The sequence below is a fragment of the Aplysia californica genome, unplaced genomic scaffold (assembly GCF_000002075.1).
Source record: "Aplysia californica isolate F4 #8 unplaced genomic scaffold, AplCal3.0 scaffold00267, whole genome shotgun sequence".
NCBI lineage: Eukaryota > Metazoa > Mollusca > Gastropoda > Aplysiida > Aplysiidae > Aplysia > Aplysia californica.
In genome coordinates this window covers 314,931-329,900 of record NW_004797537.1, presented here as the reverse complement: position 1 = coordinate 329,900, position 14,970 = coordinate 314,931, and the positions used below count along the sequence as shown (strand labels likewise).

Below are 14,970 nucleotides of genomic sequence, written 5' to 3'. Positions count from 1 at the left end.
CACGCACGCACGCACGCACGCACACATGCACACACACGCGCACACACACACACACACACACACACACACACATACACACACGCACGCGCGCATTCTGTCATTAATTTATTTTTGGACCTCAATTTCGTATCAGATGCTTTTACCCTGCCTGGAAGCATCACGGGGGAAACTAAACATAGACGCTCAGAATTACATTCATGACTGCAGGACACGTCACTTTTTATAGTTTACTTATTTGAGGATGAGTTGAAATCTGTATTTTACTTTAACCAACAACCTCATAAACAAGATACAGTCCCGATATTTCTTTATCCGAAGGCAAGATAGCAGACTATGCTTCTCCTTCTCCGAAACTTGGAGGAGGGGGAGGGTGCATTAACAAAACACTGTATAGAATATTCTGTAAAGTTTACTCTCTGCTCCACCATTTAAATCCTCCTTGTAGGGACAGTCTCTTCCATTTTAGCTTAATTGTAACATTCAACAACCGACTGTTATTTCTGGGTTTTTTTTAAAACACTTCTTTCAAGATTCTTTGATACTTTTCTTTCACCTTATATTTGGGGATCTGTTTGCTCAGAGAAGTGCACCCAGCATTGAAAGGCCCTGATGTATGTCTGGCCATTGGAACAATAAAGGGCAAAGGAAACAAGTGACAAATGGGAGTTTCATATCATCTTTCTCTGTCTTGATTGCAAGGTGATTGATAGCACAAGCTGACTATACCATCCGGAAAATTGCGGTCTTGAGATCATTAATGGTAATTAATTGAAACCTTCCGACAGAACGTCCCAATGTTTCAACAATGAACGTATTTAAAATAAGAAGAATATAAGAAGATATAACATCTTTTAATAAAACAAGCAATCGTTGTTATCTGGCCAACAGATCGGCCTTGCAAAAGTCATTAACTCGAGTACATTAAATTATCCATTTTTATTGCGATCAAATGGTACTCTTGGCATTAAACTTTCTGTAAACGCCGTAACTTCAATTCAAACTGTATGACCCCCCACCCCTTTTCCATTGTAGGAGAGCCAATCAGAGAGAGAGAGAGAGAGAGAGAGAGAGAGAGAGAGAGAGAGAGAGAGAGAGAGAGAGGAGAAAGGCAAGATAAGTACGAACACTTACAATAAAGACACACACATAAATGTACATTCAAATCCACAGAAAATTTATGATCCCACACATACCAATAAACATACAAAAGATTGGGGGAAAAAAAGAAAGAAATCAATGCTCCATTTTGTCATTATTCCCCAACCTTACCACCACATAACCCTACTACTCTAAATACACAGTCTTTAAAAGCAGCCAAATGCTCCCCATCAACTGCTTATATTTCTATCCATCAATATCACTGCCACATACTTCTTTGACAAAACAAAATGTCACCCATTAAAAACACAGTAAAATGTGGCTGCCTGAAGACAAGGGGCTCTATGAAGTAAGAAAAGTGGTTACATACATAAAAATCAGTTGCACTGCAGGTTGAAGAACCAGCAACCGACTACACATAAGATCTAGCAAATTTATTAGTTTTAGTAGAGGTTTTACGGCGCTCGCAACTGCATAAGGTCATATGAGCGCCAGAAGATTAGAGTGGTTACAAGAGAGTAACAAACATAAAAAAGAAGAAGGGGAGATAAGGACGATAGATGTTTGATAGGAAAGAAGGAGCCAACCACACCAGAGCACCCGCCAACCACCCACGATCTAGCAGGGGAACGCGAAGAAGAAGAAAAGAAACAGAAGGCTCGGTCCTTGAGGTGCTTTCAAGAAACCAGTCATCATCATCATCCGGTGCCAGATCTGCGACAGACATCGGCGATCATGGTTTTGCATTCATTACTTTGCTCGGATGCCCTCAAAAAAGCTACGTTTCCCTGATCTTTTCCTGTTACCCATTTGTTTAGGTTCCCTAAATAAAGAAACCAGTAAACTCTCAAAACAGACACACTCTGACTACTCTGAGTGACTAGAAGGAACTGACTCACCAAACAGTCGGCGCTGCAACCCATGTCCACAGACACAATGATGAGCTTGGAGAGAGCCGGGTCCAGAGGAAATTCCACCATGTTGCGGCCCAGGGCGGTCAGCGCGCCCGTGTTGTCCAGGGCACCGAGGATCCACAGCTGGTACATCGAGTTCAGGATGTTGTCCTGAGGGAGACGAGAAAAGGGACAAATTTTAGTTAGTTTTAGTAGAGGTTTTACGGTGCTCACAACTGCATAAGGTCATATGAGCGCCGAGGGGTGGAAGTCAACAGAGAAACCTTACAGGGAATCAGACTTACTCTGCTCACCTTTTTAGCTTTTACAGCACAAAGTCTGCTTCGATTATCAAGGCACCCCGGAAATAGTGGGCCACAAGAGTGACAAACATACAAAAAAAGTAGAGGAAAATGACAATAGTAAGGATTAGGAAAGAAAAAGCAACAGTTCCCTGTTGTAGATCAGGCACAGTTATGAGCGTAACATCCATGAATCAGCCCATTTACAATTCTACTGTGCATGAACGAGAAATGTCCCCCCTTTGGGAATGGCCTAAAGACAGACAAATTTGAGGAGCAAGACAACAGAAGCAAAACCAGGATAGAACCCACAGAGTAAAAATTTTGATAGAACCAGTCGTCATGATAGTCATCATCATTATTGTAAGTACAATAAGAAAAATAAAAGTTGATGGAGACGGAGTTTTTCTGAATTTAAGCTTTATGACACTATAAAATATGTTCAACATTTCGCCCTTTTGGGCTTCTTCAAGAACGCTTATCATCATCATCATCATCATTATAATCGCCACTATTGTCATGTGCCAGATTCAAAACAGACATCACTGATCATGGTTTGCTACTCTGTTTGGATGCTCTCAAAAAAACCTATAATATTATCCTTGTCCTGCCCTGTCACCCATCAGTTCAAGTTCTCTCGGTAAATTACTTTTAGTCTAATTGTGCCTCTTTTGCCTTCTATTTTTTTCCAATGCGAGTAAAGTCTTCTTGGCCTTTATGTCTATTCAAGTGGCCCAGAAACTGCATTCATCTCTTCCTAATTGTTTTTTAACTTTATTAGTGATCAACTCACTCGGGCTTCTTTCAACACAAAGTCATCCGACTTCTTTTCCTTCCATGAATTCTAAACAGTCTACTGGGAAACATATCTCTTTCTTCAAGTTTATTTTAAGTATCCGTGGTAATTAACCAGAATTATTCATAGTCTCTCTTTCTCTCTCCCACCCTCCCTCCCTCCTTCTCTCTCTCTCTCTCTCACTCTCTCTCTTTCTCTCTCCCTCCCTCCCTCTCTCTCTCTCCAAACACACACACACACACACACACACACACACACACACACACACACACACAAAACGTATAAAAGTACAAGACAGAAAACAAACTCACCTCCGGAGGAGGGTCCATGAAGTGAAACAGTAGAAGATCCTGGACACCTAATGACTTTAGCAGTAACACAACGTGTGCCAAGTTGGTCCGCTGAATTTCTGGAACTGTGGTTGTGAGAAGTTCATCTTTGTACTGACGTTGTGTGTACAGGCGATAAGCTTGACTGAAAAATAGGTAGAATATGTCTTAATATCAACATGATCATGTGTTACAACATGCATTTTTATGCCAATGGACTGAAAGTCTTAGTAGAGGTTTTACGGCACTCGCAACTGCATGAGGTCATATGAGCGCCAGAAGATTTGAGGTGTTACAAGAGAGAAACAAACATAAAAAAGAAGGAGGGGAGATAAAGACGATAGATGTTTCATAGGAAAGAAAGACTGAAAGTTTGATGTCAAAATCCAATTTCTGGACACAGAAACAATAAACGTAAAAAGGTATACTTTGATAGCAACACTGGCAAACTAAAAATATGCCACCACGCAGTTTTTTAAAAACCCAATATCTTTTGCTTTCATCACTCCTCTTCTTCTCCACCACAACATTCAAATACACACGCACATCCACATCAACTAACTCCTCCAAATCCAAACAATACAACACTAACACAAAAAACTACCTCTCCCCCCCCCCTCCCTTTACTCCCCAACACACACACATACATGTACACAAACACACACACACACACACACATACACACACACACACACACCCACACACACATACATGTACACAAACACACACACACACACACATACACACACATTACTACAATGCATGTTTGTGTGTGGGTGTGACGCACCTACATACACACACTCACACACCGAAAGACACACACACGTACACACACACACACACACAAAAGCTAAACCCTTTCACTCCTACAGAACAGAACAGAATCTCTTACCCTGGTCCCGTTCTGCCAGCACGACCAGACCTCTGATTTGCATTTGCCTGAAAAAATCAAAACTCATTTTAAAACAAAAGAAAAGTAAAATCAAAAGAAAGGTAACAAAGTTTCCATCAATGTTATTCAACATTTCGAACCAACTAAAAAAGCTCATATTGCTCAAAATGCAAACAACTAAATACACAAACAAAAGAATAAAAGAGGAGCAACACACTGTACCAAAAAGCAGTAATGGGACAGCAAGCCAATGGGGAAACAGGACTGGATCAAACCTCATGTAAACTTTCATCCACAATTTTCCAGTGGAGATGGATAAAAATTCTCTAATAGATAAGCAGATTGTTTATTGCCCATTGAAAAATTCTCCCAATCCCGGTCGGTTCATCAAAAAGTGCCCTTGGTGAACCACATTTAGAGTTCAACTTGTGAATTTTAAACTTTCAAATTAATCGAAAAACAAACACAATTACAGGCGCTCATATGGCGTAATGCAGTTGCGAGTGCCGTAAAACCTCTCAGTAAAACCTCTACTAAAATTTTTAAAAACCACAATTAATTCCTGACTGAACATAAGATGGAGTGGTGAGCATCAGTCACAATTCCCTCAATACATCTCTACCGTAAGCATTTCAACTCCAAAGACCTATTCAACTCAACATACACATTTTTAGAGAGAAAGAAAAACACATTATGTACCTGACTAATTGGAAAGATCTGCAGGGCGTCCATACCAATCTTCGGGTTGTAAACCTTTAGTTTGCAATAGCCAGAGTCTATCACAAACATGATCCCATCAACTGAAATACGAGAAAAGATGTTAGAACATTTCCATACATGCATTAAAAGTGCTCTAAATTCGCGTTGTTGCATCTATTGTTCTTGAGGAACCTGGACGTTTGTTTCTGGCTTCAGGGCTACTGAAAAATTGTTCTCATTTACAGCTTACCAAAAAAAATACCCCAATGAGAAGTTGCAAAAAGTTCAATACAGTGTTACATAGGCTAAAACAGCACCTGGACATGGATGGCTGGTGCCTCTATCAATAAATCATTGATGGTCTGGACACTGTTGCATAGACACCTTACTATCTAGTCAGGGAAACATACTCAAAAAAGGGAGCACCAAATGTGTAATCTACGAACATTCATCTAATTTCCCACCAGCAAAATAAATACCCAATCTTCACTGAATTTTACTTAATAACTTAATCTACAAAATTCAAAGAGCCATTAGAAACACAACAGCTCATATTTTGTTCATGGCACTTGAGTGAAATACAATGAGATATGTTCTTGTGATGTTGTTTTTCACTCTAGAGAATAGACTGAATTCAACAACACACCTGTGAGTGATGTTTCGGCAATGTTGGTGGCCACAACGCACTTGCGGATGCCATCGGGAGCCTTCTGGAAGATCTTGGCTTGGAGGTCAGAGGGCAGCTGAGAGTAGATGGGCAAAATAGCCAAAGGAGGAGCCTCATCCAGCTCTCCCAGCCGCTCTGATCAAAACACAGACAAATTATACAAATGAACAAGCGTTAAGAGCAGACACACTTGCCAAACGGGGATCTAGACAGGAACAACCCAACACTTCAACTTCATACAACACAGCAAAACAAATCATCAAAAGCAACAACAAACAAGATTGGATGAACAGATGGGCCCTGGGAAAGACAGGCAGAGCAGTTTTCATACATATGACCACAACAAAAAGGAATGACAATATCAACCGCCTTCAGAGAAAGAAACAGACCACGATCTTCCGCCTACGAACAGAACATATACAGCTCAACTTCCACCTGAACAGAATAAACACGGAACTTCCCCCAATGTGTCCCTTGTGTGACTATACATATGAGACTGTGGATCATCACCTGTTCCACTGCACAGCCCTAAATGACATCAGAGCTACCCTTCTTCCTCCGAGACCTAACATAGACAACACACTCTATGGAACATTACAGCAACTGCAGCAAACCTGCACTTATCACTACATGGCATTGGACAGAAGGGCGAGAGCCCAGCTGTTGCTGGATCGATAACAACAACAACAAAATCAAGCGTTAAAAACAGGTTGAAGGAAAGGTCAAGCACAGTTCTAGCAAAAACCAAGATTTCAGTGTAAATTGTTTTAGATGACACTGAACTCCAGAGAAACACAAGACACAAGTCAGTTGATCTCAACGGCAGGGAACTTGGTATTAAGCCACAAAATAAAGCAGAGAGAATAATTCAGACATAACTCAAACTTGAAGCAAATATTTCTGTGGCAGATTAAGCTAGTAGCCAAACCAACCACAACAGCAGCACAAGCATTTTTTTAAAAATTAACTCTTTAACGTCGTAACGGCCACATATGTCCGACCAGAAAACAGACTAAAAGCAATGCTACGGCATATTTCAAAGCTTTATACAATACATAATGTTGTTGCCTGCCTATCTATGTTTTAGGTCATGAAAACAGAATTGAAAAAAAATTGGCATGAATAACCAGGTAAAGCATCTATTTTTTTATTAAGTACCCCAAAACAGCGCGTCCTCAGTGCGTTAAAAAAAAGAACAGAGAAATCGTAATCCACATAAAACATTATTAAAAATTCACAAGAAGTGGAGTGTTGGCCAAATTTATATAAGACACACAAAAAATTAAATAATAAAACCCATGCCCCTGCAATCTCATCAATAATCTATAGTCATCAAGATTATAACCAGATAGTTACCTGTCACCAGCTCACAAGTCACCTCGATATCTTCTTGACCAGGCATGAAGATCAGAAGATCACCTGAAATGAAGACGAGTGGATGAAATACATCATTCCACAAGAGGAAATGTGTAGATCCAACACTTACTATGGAAAAAATACAGCTTGAAGAAACTTTTAACTTGTGTTTATTCCGTCTCATGAAAACCATTAGCCTGTCAAAAAAGCACTTCATAATATCATGCATAAAGAAAAAAAAATATGAATACATTTGATATTTTCAAAACACAAACAGAGAATAGTAATTCTATGAAGTGACTACACATCTGAATACAAGACTGGCCATTTGAGGTAGACAGTACAGATAAAAAGGTCACACATTTAAAATCAATAGCACTGTGAGTTTGAAAAACCTGCAGGCCACTCCCCTAAGACCTAGCCAGGGGAAAAACAGGAGTACTAGAATTTTATTCAGATTTAAAGGCACAACGTACTGCAGAAGAAAAAGAAGTAGGTCTCAATCTAGAACATACCAGGCAACCCTCCAAGATGCACTTGCAAAGCCTGTTTCACAGCTGCGTCCACATAGTCTTCTTGTGGGTTTTTGGCATACAACACATCCACAGGGAACGTACGACCAGGAATGGTGAACACAGGAACATTGCCAAAGAAAGTGGCAAACTTGGTGGCATCCATTGTGGCAGACGTCACTATCAGTTTCAGGTCATGGCGTCTTGACACCACCTTAAATGAAATAAATAAATTCATATAAACTTCACATGTTATTATGTGCAACATGTTGCAATATTTCCAAATTGTGCAAGTAATCGTAAAAGACAAAGGTTGAAAATTAGTCAATTTTTTTTCTTCAGTATATCGTAAGGTGTGCTCATACCCTACCTCTTACTCTCTGCAAAAAGAGGGACAAATCAACTTCAAAATAAAAGAGCATAGGCCTTTCAGGGAATGAAGCAAAAGAATTCGTCAGGCCTTAACCAATGTAAAGAAAGAGTAAACTACACCAAACAGCAAAACATTGGTGGGAAAAAATCCACTCAACTTTTGTGAGGCAGCGTGGTGGAATCACGCTCTCGTCAATTTTGGGGCATGTAGAGTTATTGGTGTCATCTTAGAGCTTGTTCACTTGTCTTTATTTCAATGAAAAAAATATCCCTTTATATTGAGTCAAGTCGGGATATTTGCGAATGAAGGAGGTGGGGTCGCCTGTTTTCAGAGGTAAAATTAGTGAGAAAATGGCCGCCAAAGATTGGTTATTTCCTTAGCTTAAGAGTCCGTGGTAACTGAAAATTTACGGGGTTTTTTAGTTTAATAAAAGAGCCTAGGCCTTTCAGGGAATGAAGCAAAAGAATTCGTTAGGCCTTCACCAATGTAAAGAAAGAGTAGCCTGCACCAAACAGCAAAAAACTTGTGGGAAAAAAATCCACTCAACATTTCTGTCCGTGGACTTCTCCACAGGCAGATGTCATGATAAAACTATACCCAGAAATAGAAAAATAAAAAGCTTTTTTATGCATTCTAAAAATGGGGCCATTGGAGTTCTAATGAGCATTTCTTGCCACATGACAACAACAACAACGATACACATTTCAGTTCCCTTACATTTCTGAGCAGACCAAAGAGCACGTCAGTGTTGAGCGATCTCTCGTGGGCCTCGTCCATGATGATAGCGCTGTAGTGGTCCAGATCGGATTCACGCAGAGATTCTCGCAGAAGGATACCGTCCGTCATGTACTTGATCATTGTTTTCTGTAACAAAGAACAAACATGGTATGATAAGCACCCGAGTCAAAGGTGTGAAAATGAGTTTGAAGTAAAGTTTTTTTGTTTGTTTTTTTAGTAGAGGTTTTACGGCACTCGCAACTGCATAAGGTTATATGAGCGCCAGAAGATTAGAGGTGTTACAAGGGAGTAACAAACATAAAAAAGAAGAAGGGGAGATAAAGACGATAGATGTTTGATAGGAAAGAAGGAGCAAACCACACCAGAGCACCCGCCAACCACCCACTGAAGTAAAGTGTTGTACAGACAGATTGCTTTAAATAACAAAATAATGCATACGATTAACACTCAAGAGAGTCAAGGACCGGGCTGAAAATGGAATTCTAATTAATTGAGCGTGGTTGCCGACAGCACAAACGTTTTACATGGTAAAATTTAAAATGTTATTCATCTTAGAGCAAAGATTTCCATGTCCACACCGCATTATTGTTTGCATTTTATACGGGGTGCCCACTACGAACGGGATCGGCCGATCGAGCTGATCGCCCGACTCGATCGCCTAAAAAACAAACGTGTTTGTTTTCAGTTTCAGGCGATCGATTCGGGCGATTGGCCAGATCCAGCCGTAGTGGGCACGCCGTATTACTGAACAATAGGCAATATATTCAACTAAAGCAAAAGAAAAACTTAAAAGGGAAAACTGGACAAAAACTGTACAACACAGGATCACTATTTTTCCCATTCTGTGCCTTTACGCAGGTTTGACTCAGCAGTCTTTTTTTTTTTTTGGTGAGTGTTTTACGGCGCTCGCAACTGCATAAGGTCATATGAGCGCGCGGGACACACCTAATACTTTTAGTTGGTAGGAAATTTTGAATTTTGCCCGGGTGGCGGCCAAAGCCTACTCTATCGATTTTAGACCAAAAAGGGATCTTTAACGTGCGCAACTTGCACACGGGCCCTCTGAGATTTTTTCGTCCTTGTCCGAGAAGGCTAGGTGTAGATCTTTCCTACCAGAAAATCAGGGGTGTGGCAGAAAGACAGCTGTAAGAAGGGGTCAAGGAGTAGCAGTAGAAAGGCTGCAGAAAGAGTCAGGAGCCCAGAGGAGGGGGCAAAGGAGGTGAGGGGGTGGGGGTAGAAAGAGGAGACGAAAGCAGACAACAGAATCTCAGCAGTCTGCATGAACATCCCAGCTCAAGGTCATTGAGGTTAATTCAGTTCTGACAGGGATGAACTCAAGCACTGCATTGTTCATCTATTGGTTTAAAAAACAAGAAAGGGTTAAGAGGATATTTAAAACTGTACTCACCTCAGAAGTGCAGTCCTCAAAACGGATAGCATAGCCGACGTCTTCTCCAAGTTTGACGTCCATCTCCTCCGACACACGCTTGGCCACCGACATGGCCGCAACTCGGCGGGGCTGTGTACACCCAATCATACCCGTCTTGGTATAGCCATCCTCATGCAGGAACTAACACAACAAAAGAAAAGCAAACTGTACATTCACAAAGCAAATCAACAGACAAATGGTACTAATCTACTTTCTCTAAAGCAGCATAATATAAGATAACACAATGGATGAAGCACAATGAGCTTTCAGTCCATAAAGTTCAGACATCTTCATTCTCACTGTCCACTAAATACTCTCCCAAATCATTTCTGCCTGAACCCAGGTCAGCATGCCTATATGACGGATCCTTTAACCTTATATCACTCGTTATACTTATGAGGAAATAATGGTTAGCTGGCATCAGACGGACGCTGAATAAAAAAAAAACAGTGAATGAAATGCTAAGATGACATCTCTGACTATAAATGAATCCATAGATGTAACAGTTTTTCACTGAATTTTGAAAATTCTAACGAATAAAAAGTGGAAAATAAGAGGGTTCATCAGCTGCTGAGACATGCAGACAAATATCTCTGAAAATGAAAGAATGTTATTGACACAAACTTGTGAGTTGCCAACAATAAGTTGTACCACTGTTATGAGGGATTTTTTTTGTGTGTGTATGGGGGAGGGGGGAAGGGGGTGGGGGGCACGTAGCATCATAGGACAGGATAAAGACAACAAAACAGCTTTAAACAGCAAAAATGGCTTACCTGAGTGAGTTGGGTAGTTTTTCCTGATCCTGTCTCACCAACGATAATGATAACGCTGTTGTCTCGGATAATTGTCAGCAGCTGTGGGAAAAGACAGACAACGAGAACTGATCATGTCAGCCACTTAACAGCCAAAGCCCAAGACAGTTCCTTAAGATGAGATCCAAAAATCTGTCAGACACTGTCGCTTTGCTCTAATCATTTTATATTAATTATCGTTACAATTGCTATTTTAGCATGCTTCTACAGTAAACCAAAACAGAAATCTAGCCAGTAACTAAATACATTATAAAAAAATATCCCCCTCCCCCCAAATCATTCCAACCTCCGACTTTGCCCCTCTTTGTTTCCTTTTGGCACAACGTAATATGAGTAGCTTTTTCCCTCTGAGCCATGACATAAAGACAAACATCTCACATCAAATCTGAACACAAACTTAAACACTAAAACTAAAATCTTTAAAAAATCATTTTATTTTGCACAATTACAAGTCTCTGAATGTGACAAAATAATAACTTTAAACAAGTACATAAAAAAATGTTCTGGATAACCCACTGGTGAGGAACAGAAATTTTCATCTGTGGCTACCGTGACCCTCTGCTTCAGCTCCTGAGCGATGTATTACTCCGATTCATATCATCGCCAGAATCACATTCCATATCTCACTGAGGGTAGTTTTCATCATTATCAATATGTAATTCAATAAAAATCTGTAAAATAATCAATAACGTCCTGTGTAACACACACTGTTTTCGGTGCGTTATTTGGTCCCACACCAGATGGGTTGGGAACAGGGTCTCACCTACCGCGGTACCAGTGGCGGGGCATACGAACAATTGTACATGTCACTGGCGTGTCAGTATCTAGGGCTCAAGGGGTTCAACGGTAAATAAATAAAAACTCTTGTGCCAACACAAAATGAGAGAGACAGACAGAAAGGGAGGAAGGGAAAGAGAAAGAGAGAAAGAAAAAGAGATGGGGTAACAGGATTGAACGATCAAGTGGGTGTGCCTGTGCATGTGTGCATGTAATGTATTTCAGAAACTAGAGAAAGCTGACTACAACGAAGGATAATTGAAGATTATCTTTTCTTATTTCAAGATTATCTTTTCTTATTTCATTGACAAAACGAAAACTTATGTTAAAAATATGACCCACCTGATTCCGTACAGCAAATATGGGCAGAAATTGTCTCTGTTGCTGCAGAGACCTCTGTAGAGCAAACTCACTCACTGCCTCCGTCTTCTCCTGCATCAGCTCAGCAAACTTGTGATCTTCTTTATAACTTGACTCATCTCCCTGATCCTGCAGGTATTGACACAGAACATTATGTTCAACAGCCAATGCACCCACCCCCCGACCGCCGCCACACACACACACATGTACACACTTTCCAAAGCAGAATCAACCATTTGAATACAATAACAATGAATCAGGCCTGGATCATTTAGCAAGAATCAACAGTAATGACAAGGGCAAATATTGACTCAAACAGAGAACATAATTCTGTTTCAAGATAGCGAATTAATAAAACGGTCAGTAAAAGCTCACTTGCCAATATTGAAACACAAACATGTGTTATGAAAAAAATATTTGAAGAAAAAAAGTCTGAACAATGAACCATGGCAAAATATTTGACTTCCTTAAAAACAAAGTGTAAACAACTATCAGTCCAAAATTCCCATTGAAATAAGTTTATAAGACACCAAAGCTCTCCAATTGTCCATTAATACATCACTGTTTTTTATGAGAAACCTGAGCATTCAGCTAATGCTAATTGTAATTCCAAGGAATCCTGAAGCTAAACTCTGTTCCATTTTCGTAAAATCATAAATCATGAATGATAAACAGTCTGTCAATTTGGGTAAAAAGCAGACATAGCATGCAGTACATCATCACTGATGTAAGAAAAAATTAGCAACGCCAACTTTTTACACACAGCCTGTACTGTAAAGCAGGTTCTAATGGAGTTCAGCCATTTTCTTTTTGACATAGTATTATTCAGTATGCTATGAATTCTAAAATTCAACACCATAATCGTGACAGGTGTGGAGAGAGAAGCAAAAGACCAACTGAAAGGTGCATACCTCATCCTCCTCTTTTTTCTTGACCCCCATAATGTTGCCGATGTTGGTACCTGCCAACTCCCACTCTTTCTTCTGTGCCTTTTTCCGTTCCTTTTGTTCTCTGTGGGTGCGGACTACAGCACAGCCTTTACGAGCCACAACAGCCATGTCTGATGTTGGGTCCTGTCAAAGGAATACATACACTTGACAATTTTATCTGAGCATCTTCCCTTCATAAAGAATTACATGTACATTTAGAGCAGAATGTGCTAATCACATTATAGGGAAGTAATTTCCATGGGGAAAAATAATTTGCTAGTAAATAATTCACATTCTCCCGTGTGGTTCTCGGGGCCCTGTCCAAGAGACAGGGGAGCAAAGAATAGGACCACTGTATCCGTACCGCGCATGTCGTAGAAGGCGACTAAGGTCGGTGGGGCAAAGGGTTAGCAGCCCTTTCCCGTAAAACAAAAAGCAGCTACAAAAACATCAACAGCAAAAACAACACGACCGCCAGTTCTGGGAGATGGAGGACCTTCATCACCGAGGAGAGGAGAGACAAAAAGCGGGGACATCTTGGAAACAGATAGAAAAGGATGCTCAGGACAGGCTTCGCTGGAGTTATGCTGTTGATGGCCTGTGCTCCACTGGGAGTTAAAAAGGGCAAGAGAGAGAAATAATTTCCATACATCAAACTGTGTAGTGTTAAAAGAAACACCTCGTAGCACACTAAATCCTCTACCACTTGGGTCTAGGAAAAAGAATAGACAAAAAATGTTCTTATATCCAAATTGGCATGTCACCAACATTCTGGGGCAGCAATAAATAAAAACTAAGTTAAATGTTCTAAATCTGTGTACTGGGTATTTCAGGAACTTACTTTCAGAGGTACAACAGGCTCTGGCTGTTTGGTGAAGACAATTCTTCCATCCAGAAATGGTGGGACAATGTTGTGCACTTGCAAGTGGACACGCCCTTCATTCTCCTCCTCAAAATCCTCGTCAAAGTTGAGTCGGTCCACCACACCACTGCGCAACATCCTGTTGGTCTCCCACAGCTCGTTGTCCTGACAGCAGAAACATGACACACTTGAGGCCATTTCAAACTATCAACCGAAAAGCCCCACATTTGAACAGTTCTAAAAGCATAAAGAATGCTCAGTCACATTAAAGGGAGTAGAAAGGCATTATGATAAAATTCAGAAACAATATGAGATAAACCAGGACCAACCAATTTTAACTTGATAAAATTGCTTTTCCAGTAATTAATTTTCTATATCCACCCCTCCCCACCTCTGAAACAAAATTGTAAAAAGTACTCGAGGGCAGAGCCATAAGATTCTAAGTCAGCTTCACACCAAAAAGACAAGTAGCGAACCTTTCCTCTTTAGCTATTTTGCATACAGGATGAATAAGACCGAGGATACTTTCAGAACGGAATAATTCATACGATAAAAACTTTGCTTTCCTAAAACACAGTTTTCCACAAGGCAGAGAGTCAAACAAGTCACAGGATCCAGTTATCAAACATGTTGACAGTCTGAGATGAGGAAAGACTCCTCCTAGAAGAAAGTATTTAAAAATTCAGAAGTTGAATAGAGTTGCAGTGTACAGGAAGTCATTATTATGTGCTGCCACAGTCTCTTGTCTGACCTTATTGATCTGCCTTTGCTGAGCAGACATTCGCTTTTTCTTCTTTTGCTCCATTTCCTCCTCTTTCTTCCTGGTGTACTCCTTTGAAGTGCCTGAGAATGGATTGTGCTCGTCGTCATAGCCCTCGTCCATGTTGTACCACTCTCGATCGAGACGCTTCTGCTCCTTCTCCCAGTCTCGTCGATCCTCTTCCGTGTTGAATTCCAAAACGTTTTCCTTCCCTGAGACAGAATTAATTACACCCAATGAAAAGATTTTCAAGAAAAAGCTCTGATCACAAAATTTGTAGTGTTTGTTTATATACACTCAGAATTCTTCAGAGAATGTGTGGACTGGGGAGAAAACACATAGCAATCAGTATTTATGGAGTTCTGACAAAATGTCAAAGGAATAGT

General features: G+C 40.4%; 1 protein-coding gene across 1 annotated transcript in view; it reads right to left on the bottom strand.

Annotated features, from left to right (window-relative positions):
- LOC101858636 (pre-mRNA-splicing factor ATP-dependent RNA helicase PRP16) overlaps positions 1 to 14,970 on the bottom strand; it is a gene marked incomplete in the record, with an annotated part of 84,301 nt that overhangs the window by 60,398 nt on the left and 8,933 nt on the right. The window contains 14 exon segments of the mRNA XM_035970431.1: positions 1,998 to 2,162; positions 3,401 to 3,563; positions 4,311 to 4,357; positions 5,010 to 5,110; positions 5,656 to 5,811; positions 7,033 to 7,095; positions 7,548 to 7,758; positions 8,635 to 8,781; positions 10,064 to 10,225; positions 10,858 to 10,938; positions 12,016 to 12,162; positions 12,945 to 13,106; positions 13,804 to 13,989; positions 14,576 to 14,796. Coding sequence (XP_035826324.1) covers positions 1,998 to 2,162; positions 3,401 to 3,563; positions 4,311 to 4,357; positions 5,010 to 5,110; positions 5,656 to 5,811; positions 7,033 to 7,095; positions 7,548 to 7,758; positions 8,635 to 8,781; positions 10,064 to 10,225; positions 10,858 to 10,938; positions 12,016 to 12,162; positions 12,945 to 13,106; positions 13,804 to 13,989; positions 14,576 to 14,796 — 2,012 coding nt within the window.